Source organism: Hydra vulgaris, chromosome 04 (genome assembly GCF_038396675.1).
Source record: "Hydra vulgaris chromosome 04, alternate assembly HydraT2T_AEP".
NCBI classification, from domain to species: domain Eukaryota; kingdom Metazoa; phylum Cnidaria; class Hydrozoa; order Anthoathecata; family Hydridae; genus Hydra; species Hydra vulgaris.
In genome coordinates this window covers 13,145,726-13,165,216 of record NC_088923.1, presented here as the reverse complement: position 1 = coordinate 13,165,216, position 19,491 = coordinate 13,145,726, and the positions used below count along the sequence as shown (strand labels likewise).

Genomic DNA, 19,491 nt, shown 5'->3' with positions numbered 1-19,491 from the left:
TGCATATATAAGATATATCTATACATCAATGGTGACTCAGCAAATTACATTAGTTTACTAATCAGCAGTTGCTGATGCATCAATTTTGGCAAATAGCCTGAACCACTACTGGTACATATTACAGGTAGACAAGCCTTAAAAGCTGCGTGATCTTTTGTTTAAAAAAAAAAGAATTTCATTTTTAGCTTTTTTCTGTTCTTTTTTTTTTTAGCTAAATGTTTTTTTCAGAGATGTTTTTATATTCATATTTAACTCTTTCTTTATATTTTTTCTTTCTTTGTTTTGTTTTTTTGGTCCTCAAAAAACATATGGTTTAACTTGTATTAACCTTTTTTGAAGTATTTTTGATTCCAAAACTTGTTTAGACAAACTAATATACATTGATATCAACAAAAAGAGTTCAAAATGTGTTTACTGATCAAGTCAATTCAAGTTTTGATACTGAAGTACTTATAAAGAAAAAGGCTACATTGTTCAACAATGTAAAAAAACATAAATGCAATCATGGTGTATCTGATCAGAAGTCGTTACTAGATGATCTATAAAGAGTTTGATAAATATCTTATTGAAAAAAATTGGCATGGCCAAGTACTCCTGGTTTCTGATGAGAAGGGTGAATGCTTTAATTTCAATGTATTAAAGTTCTAATAATTATGAAAAGTATGTTTGTTTGTAATTCCACCTAAAACCACTGGTGTGACAAAGTTTTCAAGTAACCTCAGCAAAAACCTCCATTAGGGTGTTGACTTTTTTACAACACATATGTCCTATATTATTTTCTAATGAAAAATTATCTATAATAACATAAAATCATATTCATTTACTTTAATTTTTCAAAAATATCACCCACTAAAAAACATAAATATTACTAATCATCAAAACAATGTTGTGTTTGTATTTGCAGTTTGTAATTAATTTTCTTTTTTAACATCTTAATATTAGATAAAATAAATTTTAAATTAAGTTTCTTAGAGTTTATATATTGAGGCAAGTGCTGGATCTTTACAATAATTGATGGTTTTTTAGTACAATGTGCTTTTAGACAAGTAAGAGCTTTCTGGCAATTCCCAACTTTTTTGATATCTTTTTCAAGATCACTTAAAGTATTTTTATTAAAAATATGTTTCCAACATCATATTTTGTACCAGGTACCAACCATATTTTGTGCCAGTTACCACTAACAAATTTACAAACTACTTCTAGTTGTTCTATGGATGAGTTAACAAGAAAATAACTTATAAATACATAAATTGCTCTTGAATTCTATCTTGCACATTGAGGAGATGGTAATGTATTAGAAAAGTAATTTTAGGAAAGTATTTATTTTCTTTATAAAAAAATAGGCTTTGCATAGGTTGTAAAGCAATTTTATAATATCTCTCCATCCTAAAATTTTGCAGTTTAATGAAGGACCATTGTTGTCAAATGCTATAACAAGATTTATGTAGTTTTTATTTATTGAGTTGCTTATAATTAAATTCTATAACAATTTTTGCAGTTTATTTTTTTTGTAGTCTAGTTACTATACCATTTTTTTTTTACCAGTTGTTTCAGCAGTTGTATCTGCTATAATCATTTTATACAATTCTGTAAATAAAGAGTCAAGAATTAAATTTAAATCTTTACTGCTTTATCATCTTTTAAGACAGGAACAGCTAATTTTACTTCTTTTGTAATTTTTTAGTTCCTTTGTAACATTTTTCAGAACCACTACTTGGTATTTGTTATAGTTAAAATATTTTCCATCAAAATGGAGACCAATTTTAATTTTTAAAATTTTTTTGATATGACATTTTTAAGTTTTTTGCTTCTCTCATAATTGCTTTATATATTGATGTCTATATCTAATCCAATATCTTTAATAAAAAAGTTGCACACCCTAACAACTTTTCTTGATGATAACTTTGATGATGTTGATAATTAAAAAACTAATAAAGTTGTGCATACCTCTTCTTTCTGGAGTTTGTATTTATGGTATTTATGTGTCAAAACATCTATCTTCACTAGTCTCAATTACCATAGTATCAAAATCAGTATTATTATCTGTATCTTCTATAGAGTATAACTTCAACTTTTCTTAATGATAACTATTGGCAATTTCAAAACTGGCAAAGTTGTGCATTACCTCTTTTTTCTAGAGTCAGGTATTAGTGTGTCAAAACATTCTCCCCCACTAGTCTCAATTACCATAGTATCAAAATCAGTATTATCTGTAACTTCTATAGATGAGTCAGTGAAGTTTTTATTTTATATTTTTCTGATTCTCTTTGATGGATGAATTTTTGTTGAGTCATCTACTTTATTATAACATTAACCTGCTCTTCCTTGTGTTTTTATCTGCAGTTTATAAAATTTATCTTCACTTGTTAGCCACACACCCTTCAAATCAGTTGTATCATAGAATTGAGAAAAAAATTGTTGCCTGATTTTTTTGGTTTTCTTAAATATTTATTATAATCTGTTATTAGATTTTCTACTTTACGATGAACAGATTGCTTTGATAAAGTTAGGAAATGAAAATTTTTCTCACAATTCTCTCAGTTCCGCAGTGGGCCTGAATTCACTTTTACTGGACAAAATTCATAACTAATTTAATATTAGGGTTATTTTGACTAAAATTAGGACGAGTAATAGTATAATGTCTGCGTTGCTATGGATACCTAATTTTCAAAAGCAAAAACCTTGTTTAGGTATTTGCAGATATTTTTACAAGTGCTATGTTCACCAAATTTTACATAGCTACCAATATGAGGTTGCCTTTTTAAAAAAGTGAATATATTTTTTATTTAGTTGCTATAGATACCTAATTACGCTTAGCAACAACTAACTTTTATTAGTTGCATATGTTTTATTTGTGCTATGTACACAATTTAGCACATGTTTTATTAAAAGATCCTCGCTTTGATCCTAGCTCGCGGAAAGCAAAACTTATTTAAGTTTAATACGATTAAATAGGGTTATTACACATGCTATTACACGTAGCTAGATAAACTTGTTAAACTTGGTGTTCAACCACAAACTGAGCAGCTCTGACTAGAATTAGTAGCTGTATTGTAATTCGGCAGTTCATCGTAGATAAGGGATGTGGATTTCTCCAAACAATCATCTCCACTCGACCAGAGAATCTTGTTAATTAAAGTGGTATATCAAACTTGCATAGTGGTAATCAAACTTGCTTCTTGGATGAAGCTTCTGTTTTTCAGCTCATCAGTAATTTGTGTATATATGTTTTGCCAATTGACCCAACAAAACGATTTGGTAACATGTTGTACTTTCAAAAGTTGCTATTTCCAAGCATCTACCAATGCTTGGAAATTGATGCCTGCAGAGTAAGTAGTAAGTACTGTCCAAGACTCATGGCTAGGCAAACACTTGCCCTGTTAATTTTAAAGAAAATTAAAGTTTGCATGTAAAAAATTTTTTCTATAAGAAAGAAAGTTGTCTCTTTAATGCACAGTCTTAACTAATTACTAAGCACATTAATAACTTGAGTATCTCTGCATGACTTATGCACACAAATTTCTAACGGTGTTTTTATGTTTTTAGAAATTTTTAAAACCTTTTTAATGTTTATAGAGATTTTAAAACACTTTTTAAAAATCTCTCCCTTTTCCTTATAGTATATAATATCTTTATATATGTTATGCGTATAATATCTATAGGCCTTTAAAAATGTTTTACTTTCTATTCTAGAAAATTGGAAAAGACTAAAAAAAAAAATTAAGTGTGTAAATGAAAGGATTTGAACCCACGCGAAGCACTTCTACCATTTTGGCATGTTATAGTATCATCTTTTAACACTATTTAATACTCTATAACTCTATAAAAAAAAAAGGTGGGGGGGAGCTTTTGCCCTAAATTTAAGCCCACATCTTATGTGCCTTACGAGATGTGAGCCCTCTTTTTCCTCTGCAATATGCTGAAAAAGCATCGTAAAATATATCTAAATTAAATTTAAAGAAATTATGATATGATAAAAGAAGTAAAATCATATTAACACTACAAACCACTTTACCTGTTGCTGATGTTTTTTCTAGAGCATTGTTAAAAATAGTTAAAATCTGTAAGAAAAGACATTTATTGCAAAGACAATTAGCTATTACACAAAATAATGAAAACATAAAAATTATTGGTGCAAACAAATTTTGAAATTCGACCAGAGAATAAAATTATTCTTACCCTGATAGCAACAAACTGATTTCTTAGTTTGTTGCTATCAAGCTACTGATCAACATAGTAAATTTTAAATAATTAAAGTTTACTATATTAAAACCATATTTTAACAGCAGACAAAGTAAACTAATGATAGTTGGTAGAGCACCAAAGTTGAACTAAAGAAATAAAATAACAACTAAATTTGAAATATTTCCAGTTAAACATGTCAAATAACTCGACCATCATGAGATAATAAAGGTAAAATTATAAAAACAAACAATAAAATAAATAAATGAAAAGAATATAGTAAAATGTTTATTTTTTTTTAAAGATCCTTCTAATCAAAAAAATTAATGTTTTTATAAACAGATAAGAACACATCAATAAAGAACATGCACAGTGAAAAAGTGATTTTTAAGTTTTTTCGTGAAGTTCTTATTAGTTACCCCCTTATTCTTAACTGACAATAAAATATTATTCTGACATGGAGAATCATAAACACCGTCACAGCAGTAAATTATTTTAATATTTTACACCTTTTCAACAAAAAATTTTTATAAACATAACTTAATATAAAAAAAAATAAAAAAAAATAAATTGGTATTTGTTTACAAACAAAATATTGTTATTATATAATAAAGACTTGTTTGAAAAAATTTGTTGAATTAAAAAACTAAAAAAAAAAGCAACTGTAAATTTTATAAGTAATTTTAAAAGATTCTTTAGAAGTAAATTTAACTTGATAAAATGAAACCTCAATATTGCCACCAGAAAATAACACTGTACTAAATAATTAGATTCATTTAAAACACAATTATCTAGTGGCAGGTTTAAAGGGGGGGGGGGGGGGACATGAGGGTTGTAGCCCCCTCCCTCCCTCCTTCTTTTGGAATATTTTTTAAAAAATATTATTTTGCAAATTGACTATTATACAGAATTGGGTTATTATACTGACAAATGAAATTGACTATCATACATAATTATTCGTATATAAACTTGATTACTAGACTAAAGTACAAAAAATTAAAAAAGAAAGTTACTTATAAATGAAAATATGCGATCCTTTTTTTTTTTTTTATAATGACCTTTTTGCCGCCTCCTTGGCAAGTGACAAAACCCGTCCCTGTGAATATCTAATATAAATTTATTTAAAACCAATAACAATTAAAAAACAACTTACTTATATTTAAAAAGAGTTCGTCTTTAACTTCTATAAAATTAACAGCCTGTTAAAAATCAATGCATCAATTACAAAACAGAATCTGTTTCACTAAGTAAAACATTAAAAACAAATCAAAAATTACATACTATTTATAAATAAAAGTATATTCAATATATTATATTATATCATTTATGATGATGGTAATAGAAGATTTAAAGATAATTCAAGAAATACAAAAAAATCTACAATGCCTCATGCATTAACAGTTTATAGCGTTCAAGTTGACTCTTCCAATATTATAAGAAGTATAATACTATTTTGATGGTTATCGAAATTCTTTCATTGTTGCGCACTTGGTTTAGAATGTTTAGGGGGGGGGGGGTGATAAAAAAGCTATAGCACTTTAAATTTCTTTATTATCCTAATATTATGTAATTTTAACTTTTTATTATTACGAAAAATAATAAATTTAATAAAATAATTCATTTTAAATATCAAATTAAAATTTTTAATTATGTTCATAATAAAAACATATTATTTAAATCTCCTTACTGTGATTAAAAAGGTTTTGGTCGCTGTGTGGCAAGTTGAAATTATCAGCTTGCCCTTTTTTTAAAATTTTTTTATTTAAAATGCAAAATAAAACAAATTTATAGCTATCTTTTTTAAAAGGTTTTTTAGCTTGAATTTAAAAAAATTCAAAAAATAATTAAAAAAAAAAAAGTTCCAACAATAGGATTTGAACCTCGGCGCTCTACTTCAGAATGTTGGCATGCTAACCGCTTGGTAATACAGTCTTAAATTATAGGACATTTTAAAATTATTTAACAAACAAAAAGCATAGTAAAACAGAATCGACCACTTCACTGTTGACCAAAAGGCATATTAGGTTTGATGGAGTGTCACCTGGGATTTTTTTTACTGATTAAGTATTGTTTTCATTATACTAACATGATTTAATCATATTTAAAATTAGTTTCACTTGCTAAGAGTGAAAGAATCACAAAACTATGAACCCCCTCCCCCAACAACAAAAATTAGGGGGTTGTTAATTTTACATGGCCACAACTCTTGAATGCCAAAGTATTTGTTGATGAAATTTGAAATCTATTGATTAGTTTTGATTTAGTTTATGTCAGTAAAAAGGTTTTTATTGAAAACCTATTTAACACAGGTGGGCATGGGATGTCTAAAATTGTGGGTTATATTTGTCCCTTTGCTCCAATCCCACAACATTTTCTAAGGCAGCTTTATTTTACAATATAATAAAATTGAAAAATTTTACAAAGCATAATTTCTATAACTATACAATATTATCTTTTAATTCCAAAATCAACAACAGCAGTTTTTAATCTATCTCCACAATCTTTATGATCTATATTACGTTTATATTTTTGCAACGTAGGCTTAAACTTTGCATGAGTCGCATCACCACACTGTTCTGCATACTTTGTCAAGCCGCATCCTGCATGCTTTACAAAAGGAAAAACATGGCAGCATATAATATGGATTTTCCATGACACTGTTAGTGTCTTTCCGAGTGAAGAAGCTGTCTCTTGTAGGCATAAAAAAGCATCTTTAAACAACGCTATTTTGTGTTCTGAGTCAGGATCGAGATATATTCCAAAACAAGCTTCTTTTACAGATTTAAAAGCTCTTAAGCTTTGGATTACAGGAAGTAGATAAGGTACTTTAAGTTGCACTTCATGTTGAAGTTCATCAATCAATTTTAAAATTTTATTTGCATTATTACCATCCCAACCAACTCCATGATATCCTCTTTTAATTATATAGTGTTTTTTCAACCACAACTCAAAACCATCCCACTCAGTAAAAAGAAACCTTGCTATTTTATCTACTGCTCCAATGAGAAGATGCAGCTCAGGTGAAGCAACTAAATTTTCTAGAAAAGTATTTTTATCAGTGTTAAGATATATTAGGCGTTTGTTCACAATGTTATCAAATTCCTTCATGGACGATCTGATAGATCCATTTTTAATATATGCTTCATAACAGGAATCAAGATTGTCAATAGTTCTAAGAGTTCCTATATCAAGCGTACATTTGCCACTACACCACAAACAAGCTTTTTTACCTGCGTGCGATGAAAGAGCAAATAATACATTGGCACATTTAAGATCAAAAGCAATATAATAGTTTGCATCATCAAGATTAAGTTTCTCAAGCACTAATCTAAGGTTTTCATATTTTTCAGGAATATCTTCAACAATCGCTATAATAAGAACTTATTGAACGCCACTATTCATAAATTTATTTTCAGATTCTTGTTCTTCAAAAACATTCAAAAACTTTAAGGAAGCCTCCTCCACCATCTAAAGAAACTCGTACAAAACCTACACATGGATTTAAACCTCTTTCTTTGATAATATGCAGGATTAAATCAGAGGGATTTTCAATATATACTAAATCTCTTATGATAGCTTCATTCTGGTTAGAAACAAATTCAATTTGTTCTATGCTATAAAATTCATCTAGTTGTTCTTTAAGATTATCTAGTTTTTGAACTATATTTCCTTCCACAGAGTCTCTTGTATTTAATCCAGTTCTAATTGTAGAACAAAGTTTTTTAGTTGCATTATCAGAAAGTTCAAGAGAGACTTGCAGTTCCATGACTGTTTGAAGAGAAAGTTGTTTACTGCTTCTGTTACTCTTTAAATTGGGAGCTCCAACTCTAATAGAGATAGCTGTTCCTCGTGTTTTTAGTTTAAAAAATGTCCCTTTTTCTATACCTTCGCTCTCCATCTTTTTTTTAATTAAAGCACTGGCTATTTGTTCTGCATATTCTCCTAATTGTAAACAGTGACCAATTAAGTTGTCTACAGCAGCAGTTTGGGTACACTGATGAGAAATGCCTCGTCCAGTAACAAGAAAACAAATAATGCATACATTTTCAGCTACTTTCGGTTCACTAAATGTTGGAATTGTGACACCCAAACATGGATCAGAAGATCGCCTTTTGTTGGCCCAATCAATCTAAAGCATTTCAGACTATAAATTAACAAAATTCTACTACAACTTAACAATAAATTATACAAAGAGATTTGTATGTAATAATTTGCTTTAGTTATCTTATATATTAAAATATATGTCTAAATATATATTATAAATAATGGATTGTTGAAATTTATTGCTAACAATTGCATAAACAGGAATAAATGACCACCAATATAGTACATCTACACACACAAATATAACTTTTTTACATAAAATTGAAAAAGTATACATATAAATTATATGTATAAAAAAATACCTTAGCAAATTGAAGTTCCCATGATCCCCAAGAAGTATGGCCGCTCTTAAGAAGGTATAAATTTTGTTTACAACTGCCACATATGACATTAGGAAAACTCATAATATTTTTATCATAACCATCATATATGTAGAGTTTGATAATATCTTGTATTCGGTTGGTGACTTCAGATAGCGACTTACATCTTGCACTTTTTTCAACCCAACACACTGCACAAACCGAATCACGTAAGAAACTGTTTCCAGACATAATATATTTGGTACTTTTATTTAATAAGTATTATTACTTATTGCTAAGAGTAACATCCAGACAATTTTCATTAACGGAGAAGCGCTCTTTGATTTTTTATCTTATTGAAAAAGTCAAATTTGTAGTCTACTAAATACCCAACAGTAACATTTTAAAGCAAGTTTAAATTTTAGTTTAAATGATTATACGGCGAATTAAAGAGGTCTTCTACGTAAAACTCGGTACTCAGTTTAACTTTACTTGCTCATTTGCACATTTTATTTGAAAATTGATTTGACAATTTTATTGTCTTAGCAAGTGAAACTAATTTTAACTATGATTAAATCTTTTTACTATAATGATAACAATAACTTATCAGTGAAAAAATCCCAGGTGACACTCCATCAAACCTAAACTCATCTCTGGTCCACAGTGACTTGAGATCAAAATTTAGGATATGTTGTCACAATGCAAGTAAAACTGTAAAACTTGATACTACATAATAAAATATTTAAAGTTACATAATAAGATATATATTACGTAATAAAAATTACATTTGCATACACTTTCGTTCAAAGATATTTGCATAGACTTTTGTTCATGTATTCTTATAAAACAAAGTGCTGCGACTCTTACTCGCCAATTACCGCAGTTGCAATGGCTGCTTAGTGTTTTGTGTCAAACACATTCGAAAGGGCACTACTTTTATTAAGTTCAGCATTATTATAAAGAGATTTTAAAAAGCGCAATATTTTATGTAAATGTTATTTATTTCCATCGATTTTGTAAACATTTTTTTATTTATAATTTTTTTCTTTCTAATTTGCAATCGTGTCTACTCCAACCACATCATTAGTATATTCATTAAAATTTTAAGTGTATATAAATGGTTTTAAAATGTTTTATAATATCTACATAATGGTTTAAAATCATTATGACATCAAAGTGCTGACTTAAGTTTTTATACTTTTGTCCAGCCACTGGCCCACTGTGAGTTCTAAGCAAATTATTTTGATTCGATATAACTTTGACTTTTCTAAACAAACAACTGATTTGTATCTTTTAGTCACTGTAGCTTTAGATGGAATTCTTTTTAAACTGTTTAGATTTTCAATACTGACTACATGTTTTCTTGTACATTGTGAAATCTATTTTTTTCTAAATTTTTCTTGTTTTTGTTAATTAAATTCTTTGATTACTCATCTGACATTCTAAAAAATAAAGTGCTAATGAAATTATTCCACTATATTAAAAAAAAATATTTGAAAAATATACAATTTCAAGATAAAATTTAATTATCTTTGATTTGCATGAAAGGTAATATTACTAATTATTATTTATTATTATTTTTTATTATATGGTAAAGTTTTTGGAGATGATTTTTAGTGTGTATTTATTCTTTTTTTTGATTTGTTTATTTCATATATATACCCAATATAACATATTATCTTTTCAAATAGTTAAACTTTAATGTAAAATTAATTAAGAAAATGTTTGCTGTGGTGGGTGACTTTTCTTTAAAATTAAATCAAAGAACAGATATATTCAACTAATATACATAAATACTCATCCACTAATCCTATAGTGTTATAAAAATTTCATAAAAGGTATTAAAAGTTAACACGCTAAGCTCCATCATGAGGTTTGTTTGTTTGAAAGATAACATGTTTACTGATTTTAACTCAATAAATAAAGAAGCTTTTTGATAATATTAGAGCATATTTGGAATAACTGGGATCCAAAACAATTTATAGTCAAAACTGAAAGATGTGTAGGAGGAACTTCTTCATAATTAAATGCTAATGAAATAGTACAGATCAATTTATTAAGAGTTTCTGTATTAATACTTTTAAAAAGTGTTCAACTCAGCACATCAACTTTTGAAAGATATGCTGTTGAATCTCCTAATAAAAAATTCAACTGTTACTACAAGAGTTAAACAAATTCACAGATCAATGAAATGATTTTTCTTTATTAAATTTTTTTAGTGTTTTCTTTTTAATTTTCATAAAAATACTTGGTTATTTTTAACAGTTTTTTTTTGAAAAAGAAAAAATCTTTATCTATTAGTTACAGGTACAAATGTGAGTGTAGGGCTTTTGGGATCCTTGGGTTTTTGAGGTTTATCTGCCTGTAATATGTGCAAAATATATTTTAGCAATACTGTTATAAAGAAAGATTTTTGTTTAATTTTTTTTGGATATTTTGTTATGGTCCTTAAAAATCTCTAAAATATTTGTAGGAATTTTATTGGTACCCTGAACTTACAGACACAATGGAGCAACTGTTACTAGAGTGGATTAAGGTAGTAAATTTTATGTGTGTATATATAAATTCTTTCTATTCTCTTTTAAGTGGTTTATACCATGCTATAATCTCTAAAAATTTTATATATATATTTTTTTTTCTACATCAAATTTCAGTATAATACCAGTATAGTTCTTACAGCTACATTAAGGCTGGCTGGGGTTCTTTTTACAATGTTTTTTTTTTATAGTCCTTGCTGAAAAGTGTGTGAAAATCTCTGAGATTAAAGCAGGCAGTTTGTTTTAACATGGTTAATTAGGCTTTTTTTAATTAGGTTAATCAGGCTTTTATTTTTAAAATTAAGAAGACAACATATTTAGACAATATTTAACATCACAAAGATTTTCATAAAGTATCTATAGTCTAACTTAAAAAATTAAAGTGTAAAGTGTTGAGAAAACCACATTTATTCTATTTTGCAGTAAGAATTTGTTTTGAGTTTTTAGATAGTTCTATGCACCTAATTATGTTATAATTTTAATTATAAAATGATTGTATGTATCAAGCCTTCTCAGGAAAGGCGTGCAGTTGCATGCCTTATATGACCACGCACACAGTATTTTGTTTTAACAACTCGGCTATGGTATTTTGCATGTTTTAAGTTAGAGAGTTTAAAAAATGCGCTGAATAAACAAATGTAAACATAAACTAAAATTAAAAATAAATAAACTATGAATTGTAAAGAGAAATAAAAACTAAAAAAAAAATGTAAAACTAAACTATAAAAATAAAAATCTTAATGAATGATAAAATGAAAAAAAAATAAACCAGAAAAAAATAAAAGCATAAAATTAATGTTTTTATTTTAATTTAAAAGTGTTTCACTATGAAGAATTTAGAAAAAAATTCAAGCTTAATTACTTCAAATCTTAATTATTTAAAAATTTTAAACTTTGATTTTTTCTAATGTCTACAAAGCAAATAAAACATTAAAAAAAAATTCTGTTAGTAGGATTAGAACCCTTGACCTATGCCGATATGACAGTTGCACCTCATAAATGATACAATTAATCAACTTATGTGCTACATCAACGTGGCTATAAAGGAAAAATTATTAGCTTTAAACTATTGATTGGAATGCTTTTAAAATAATTAAATTTGATTTACCAATTGAGGGGCTTTTCAATTTAAAAAAACGGGTTATTTGGTTTTATTTTCTCTGGTTTTATTATTTTTCATATAATTACCAATATATGCAAGAAACTGTGGCTAAGTAGTCACAAAAAAAAATGTATGTGTGCTCATATAAGGCGTGCGATCGCACGCCTTTCCTGAGGAAGCTTGGTATATATGTATGTATGAATTGATAGAAGATAGAATTGTTTATTCTTTTATTTTATATAGAGCAGAGGTAAAAAACCAGATGTTATCATCATGGGGGTAGCAACTGTAAGCTTATTTGTATTTTTTAAGTTGAATATTTTCTTTAAATTTTAGTTGTTGTTTTTTTTTGTTTTTTGTTTTGTTCTTAGTCTTAAGTTTTTAATACAATTATACCTATTTTCTAAATGTAAGTTATTTATCATAAGAATATTGTTTGAAGTGCTTTTACTTTTGATTTTTATTATTTATATTCTAAAATTTAAATTTTTTTTAATTTTCCAACTTTAAGTAGATTTTTTGTATTTGATTTTAGTGGACGATTAAAAAAAATTTACCTTTTCTTAGTGTTGATTATCAAGGTATAATTAATTTTTAAAGTTTAATTTTTTTTTGTCTTGTGTAACATTTATTAAAATAAATAACAGTTCCATATTCAGCACTCAAAATAAGGAAAAATGATAGAGGTTTGTATCAGGTCAGTAAAAATATTTCAACACTAAGGTTTTACCATAAAACTATGTTGGCAATTTTTGGCAGACCTCATAAACATTTAGGTCGACCCTAATTCCAAGGCTGCATATTTAAATAACAGCTCCATATTTAAACTAATATTAACGTAGTTAACATAAATTACTTTTTTTTGTTTTGTTACAGAAAAACTAAACTCATTGTCTGGTATCATTAAGCTAGTTGGCCAGAATTTAAGTCAAAGCAAAGCAGAAAAATATGATCATCTTTCAAGTCGGTTTCATCATGAACGCCAAGTGATTTGGATTCAACAAGGTAAACATCGATTGAGATCAGAATTCATGATGAAGTAATAGTAAACAAACGTTCAGATAATCTTTTGCTTTGTCAGTTAATGTATAAGCTAATACTCGAGGATATTCTATGCATTATTCTATTAATTATTCTATGCAGGCTCTTATGGTTGTCCATAAATTATGTCATGCTTTAGAGATGGGGAAAGGGGTTAGTAGTTTGTGACGACTTATAGGAAACTTAATACTAAAAAAATACAATCTTGTGACAAAGGAAGGAGGGGGGGGGGGTCAAAAGCAGTCAAAAATTGCATGGCGTAATTTTTGGAGGACTTCTTTATGCTATTTTAAAATTATCTCAATTATTATAAAAGAACAATTTTCCCAATAAAATGTTTAACATTATATAACTACCATAGTAATATATAACCAATTATGTAATATATTACTATGTAATGTAATAAATAACTATGTTATAATTATATAATTTATAATTATGTATTATACATTATATAATTATTTATATTATTATAGTATGATATTACATTGCGTTTATTTTTTTTTAAATTTATTTTACTACAACCTGCATTTAAAAGAGTACATACTGTTGTTAATATACTGTTGTTAATAATCAATTTTGGGCTCAGTTGGCAGGTTGTTTTACACAAAAAATGGCTTGACTCAATTTTTTTAATTTTAAATAAAGGGGAATAAATAAATTTTATTTAACTTTAGTAAAAAATTTACTTTGCTTCAAGTTAACACTTTTTACATTGCTTTAAGTTTAATGTATTTTTTTAAACAAAAAATTTTGATGCACATAATTATGATAACAATTCAAAATCAAAATGATGGTGATATGAAAGCTGTATAGACATATCATGTTAACAGTGATAGTGGTATCAGAACAGAGTGTTAGAGTAAGATCAGAGTTAGTGATGGTGTTCTAACAACTATTGCACTTGTCAAAGATGTTGTTTCATTAATGAAACATAAGTATCAAGAATCTGTTGTTAAAATAAGAAAATTATAAAAAAAAAGCAACTTAAGATTAATTCAACCAAATAATATTGGTTGATATTCATTTATTGAAATTTATTATTAAAATTATTTCTTGAAATAAAAATTAATGTTAAGATGATCATTTTGACATTTTATTTAAAAAAGTAAATTAAAAAAGTAAAAATATAAGAAATACATGTAAATATACATGAAAAAAAAAGAAAGATTAATAACACAAATAAATGATATTCTCAATTAGTAGTTTTCAGTATTTTTTCACTCAGCAATTATTTCAAAATTTAATGATAGTTCTGATGGCGATAAACAAGTCAGCACAGATAACTGTTAAACAACATAATTTTTTATAAATAAGTTAAACAACATAAATTATTTATTGAACAACATAGTAGTGATAATAGACTGAGGGGAAATTGGGTTAAAGATTATTAAAAAAGGGATATTTGTTTTTGAAGCTAGCAAAGCCATTGTTTAGATTAACTAGTTAAACTAAAATTGTTAATAATCAAATAGAAAAATACCTGATGATTGACCAAGTAAAAATGAGTGGTAGAAAAATTTCTGTTGTAGTTGAACCCTTTTTTTTTTAGATCCCGTTGTTGAAAAGAAATTAAGTGATTCAAGAAAAACAATTACAAATAAAGAAATTGATATTTATAATTATGCTGCTCAAAAAATTCTGTAAGTATATTTACATCATTGTCTTGGTAAGAATCTTTGCATTGTTCATTTTTGTGCAAAATAAAATAAAAAAAGAAATGTTTTATTTAATCAGTTAAGTCTTTAAAACATGTTGCATGCGTAGCAACAACATGCTTTAATGATTTCGATTTTGTTTTTTTAATTTACCAGGGAAATGATATGCTTAATTGCATTTACTAGTAACTATCATGCATTAAATTTCATTCCTATCTCCTTATTCATGTCATACAGCAAAATTATGCTCATTGGTGCTATAACAATTATTTTCATTGATGTTATAACATACTTTGCATAATATACATAAGTTTCGAGGCTAAATTGTCACTAAAAACACAAACTTCTGTAACTGTCTGATAGAAGCCTAATTTTTTTATTTGTGTTTGCAACAACAGGTAATTTTGTATAAATTTTTAAATCAGAAACTGTTGGATTGGAATTTTAAATCAGAAACTGTTGGATTAGAATTTTAAATCAGAAACTGTTGGATTGGAATTTTAAATCAGAAACTGTTGGATTGGAATTTTAAATCAGAAACTGTTGGATTGGAATTTTAAATCAGAAACTGTTGGATTGGAATTTTAAATCAGAAACTGTTGGATTGGAATTTTAAATCAGAAACTGTTGGGTTGGAATTTTAAATCAGAAACTGTTGGATTGGAATTTTAAATCAGAAACTGTTGGATTGGAATTTTAAATCAGAAACTGTTGGATTGGAATTTTAAATCAGAAACTGTTGGGTTGGAATTTTAAATCAGAAACTGTTGGATTGGAATTTTAAATCAGAAACTGTTGGATTGGAATTTTAAATCAGAAACTGTTGGGTTGGAATTTTAAATCAGAAACTGTTGGATTGGAATTTTAAATCAGAAACTGTTGGGTTGGAATTTTAAATCAGAAACTGTTGGATTGGAAACTGTTGGAATTTTAAATTTTATTTTGATCAAAATGAAATGCTTGTGTTTCATTCAAAATCATTTTTCTGCCGAGTTGAATAACAGTTTTAATTTTCTTCTGTAGTTTAAACTAACTTTGTAGTTAGTTTAAACTACAGAAGCACTTAATGATAATCGCTAAGTTTTTGGAAAAATAGAAAAAATGGTTTTTTAAAACTAATAAAATTTAAACACATTTTTCGGCATCAAACTATAGATTTCAAGTGAAATCCACTATTGTTTTGTGCTAAAAAATTGAGGAGAATGAACCTTTAGAAAAAAGCCTAAATTCTAAAAATTAAGTATATTATTTTCCAATTAGTAAGTTTGAATCATCATTTTCATCATCATCATCATCATCATCATCATCATCATCATCATCATTTAGCATTCTTGTGTTTCCTCTGCACTGGTTAGACAAAGTAAAACAATCAGAAAATATGTTTTTAAACAATTTTGTTGGCTAAATTTAATTAGTATTAAAAAAAATCCTTTTTTTTTTTAATAATTAAATTTAGCATAAAACTAAGCATAGTGGTAAAATGTAAAGAATGTGTATAATAAATAAAAGATAGTGTTTTTATGTATGTTAGCATATTTCTGAAGTATTAAAAGATAAATAATGACAATCTGTAACAACAACAACAAAAATGAGTATCCTACTTGACTGTAGTGGTCCCTGCAGCCTTGTGGAGGTGAATGCAGTAAAGAAATATAATTTCTTTTTTATTTAATTTTTTTAACCAAAAAAAAATTAAGAGTTTATAAAAGAGCAATACAGCATGCATTATTAAGTAATGTAATTAATGTTTTGAAACTATAAATATATATTATATATTAAAATATATTTTTTGTGGCATTAAAATTCAAAATAACAGTCTTTCTAATTTTAAAAGTCAGTAATTAAGAAAATGCTAATTATTTTGGTAACAGTTTATATTTCCTTTTATATGCTTTAGTCAGAAAACTGGTTATGTACGCATTTTAAAGTCAACTGCTTTGATGGCTTCTGGAATGCCAGAGGAGACAACAGATGGTCTTCATTATTCAAAGTTTATTCTTAAATATGTATGCTGGATTTTTTTTTTTTTAATTTAATTTTTAAATCACAGCCACCTTTAATTTGTTTTTCAAATTAAAGGTGGTTAAAGGTCTAAAACAAATCAATTTTTATACTTTTTATAATTTTTATACTTTTTTTATTTCTATTGTTTTAGAAAGTGGATGCTATTCTAAATAGCTTTTGCAATAATTATATTTACCCAGATGATGCATCGTGCTGTAAAGATCTTGAGCGGATCACTAAATTACAATTTAATGCCTTTTCAGTTTTGGGAACTTGGTAAAAATCTTTAATTAAATTTTGAGTCTGTAAGATTAACATATTTTTAATGATAAAGTTGTTTTTTATAAAAGTTTTTTCTTTTTTGAATTTCAAAGTAAATTTTAAAAAGTATTAAGTTATAAAAATAGGCGTTTTAAAAATAAATAATGAAAATGATAAATGATGAAAATGGTAATAAAACCGGAAAGTTTTTTTTGCATGAAGTCTCATGACATATCTGTTATGTTTTTTTAATTTGCATAAATATTCCAAAAAGCTTTTAAGAACTTTTGGAATTCGTTCTGTCCTTCATGATTTATGTACAAACTATTTAACTAAAATTTCAGAAAAACTATTAAATTTATTGGAAGCTTACTTAAGAATGCTGGAAAAGCAGTCTTTAGGACATGGTAAATAGCTTGGTGAATCCTAAAGGGATTTAATTCAAAATGTTTTATTAGTATCGCAAATTATTCAGAGAAAAAAAAACATTTTAATATAACTTTTTTTTAAATAACTTTTGTTATAAGTTTTAATTATTTTAAATTTTAGTGTTCTCTTATGGATTCTAATGGTTTTTACAAGAAAAATAAGACAAATTAATATCAAAGGTAATTTTTATTCTTTAACTTTTTTCTTTTTCTAGACAATAAAAAAGTGTAATTAATAATTTGATAATTTGCTCTTTTTCATTCCTCCTCCACCTTTATTACACCCCTTCGTCTTTCCATTCCTGCTCCACCTTTCTTTGAACTCCTTAGAATAATATTGTTTTATGTTACTTTAAAATATAAATATTTTAATATAAATATGTGACAAAATATTCATTTTAATTTTTACTAATTTTTTTTTTTTAGTACTTTTCTGTGAGTTAATCGTTTGTAAAATACTTAGAAAAAATCCTCAAGTTTTTTTTTTTTTTTGTGTGTGTGTTTGCAAAAAATCTTTGCCTAAAATCATATATTTTTTAACTTGGTATTGGGGAGAGACCATCATGTTAATCTTTTTTTAGTCTGTAAACTTATTTAATAACTTAAAAAATATACAATCCAAAAGATATTTTTTTGTGAATTCAGATAATAAATATGATTTTTTTATTCTTTTGTTGTAATGATTATTATTTAGACAAGGATAGGTTTTTACTTTTTAGATTTAATTTAATTATTTGTTTATTATTCTATTGTAGAATTATTTTTGGTGTTTATTTTGTAGTTTGTTCTTTTATTTTATTATGTCAAACAAATTTTATTGGTAGCAGTTCTAATTACAATCTGTTATTAAGGTTTGACAGCTGAAGAAGTTAAAGGATATGATTCTTTTTCAACTGCTCCTTGGTTATACTCTGAAAAGATGTATATTGTCATAAAAAACATGGCTAAACTTTCTGGTATTATGTTATACATATTTCTGGCTGATAGGTATTTATTTTAAGTTATTATATTGTTTTAAGATTTGAAATTATAAACAATTATTTTTTTATTTCAAAATTTTGAAGTCAAACAATAAAATTATGGAATAATTTCTAAATAAAAAAAAATTATTGTTTTTATTTCATCTCATATGTATATATATATTTTGGTGTTGTTGTGTGTTAGCTGTTGTGTGTTTGCTGTTATTAAGTTTTTTAATGTACAACATTTTTATTGTTAAAGGTTATTATTGTTAATGAACTCTACATAATTGATACATGTTGAAAACTAAATTCTATTTCAGTTTTCAACAGAGTACATAACACAGCTACAACCTACCAATTAGAGAAAAATCATAGATAAATGACGTTATCTAGATTTTGATTTTAAGGTGGTAATTTTTAAAAATGACATTTTTAACCGTTCTTGTTCACACTCTAACATTTTTAGCTTTGATTAAAAATTGCTTAAAAAAATTACTTAGATTTATTATTACTACTTATCTTACAAAATCAGTCTAAAAAATCAATTCATTTCCATTTATTAAAATATTTTAGATTTGAGGTTTAAATTTAGTTTTACAGATACTAAAAAATACATCAGTGTTTTATTCATATTTTTTGTATAAAAAAGTTTCTGAAGTCTTTTTACTAAGTATTCCAAGAGTTAACGATGACCTGTTGAGTCTTCCAGGTGAGCTATGTGATAATGTAATCTGCTTTATGTTGGATCAGGGCTCAATTTAATGGTCAGACATTGTCCGGGCTAAAACCTCAGATTGTTCGATCAATTTACAAAGTAATCAGGCATTTTGGCCGAACGGAATTAAATTCTACAAAATAAAACTTGGACAGCAATGGTGTGCCATCAAATGCTATTGCTGACCACGCAAATGAT

The 19,491-nt window shown here is 26.5% G+C and overlaps 1 protein-coding gene across 2 annotated transcripts in view; it reads left to right on the top strand.

The window, feature by feature from the left end:
* LOC101234927 (N-acetylneuraminate 9-O-acetyltransferase) overlaps positions 1-19,491 on the top strand; it is a 65,853-nt gene that overhangs the window by 28,662 nt on the left and 17,700 nt on the right. For both annotated transcript variants that reach the window (XM_065795496.1, XM_065795494.1), the window contains exons 5-13: positions 11,059-11,121; positions 12,468-12,512; positions 12,760-12,805; positions 13,101-13,229; positions 14,818-14,908; positions 16,821-16,929; positions 17,079-17,203; positions 17,738-17,796; positions 18,468-18,603. In XM_065795496.1, the coding sequence (XP_065651568.1) occupies positions 11,059-11,121; positions 12,468-12,512; positions 12,760-12,805; positions 13,101-13,229; positions 14,818-14,908; positions 16,821-16,929; positions 17,079-17,203; positions 17,738-17,796; positions 18,468-18,603 (803 nt within the window). The remainder of the gene's footprint in view (positions 1-11,058; positions 11,122-12,467; positions 12,513-12,759; positions 12,806-13,100; positions 13,230-14,817; positions 14,909-16,820; positions 16,930-17,078; positions 17,204-17,737; positions 17,797-18,467; positions 18,604-19,491) is intronic.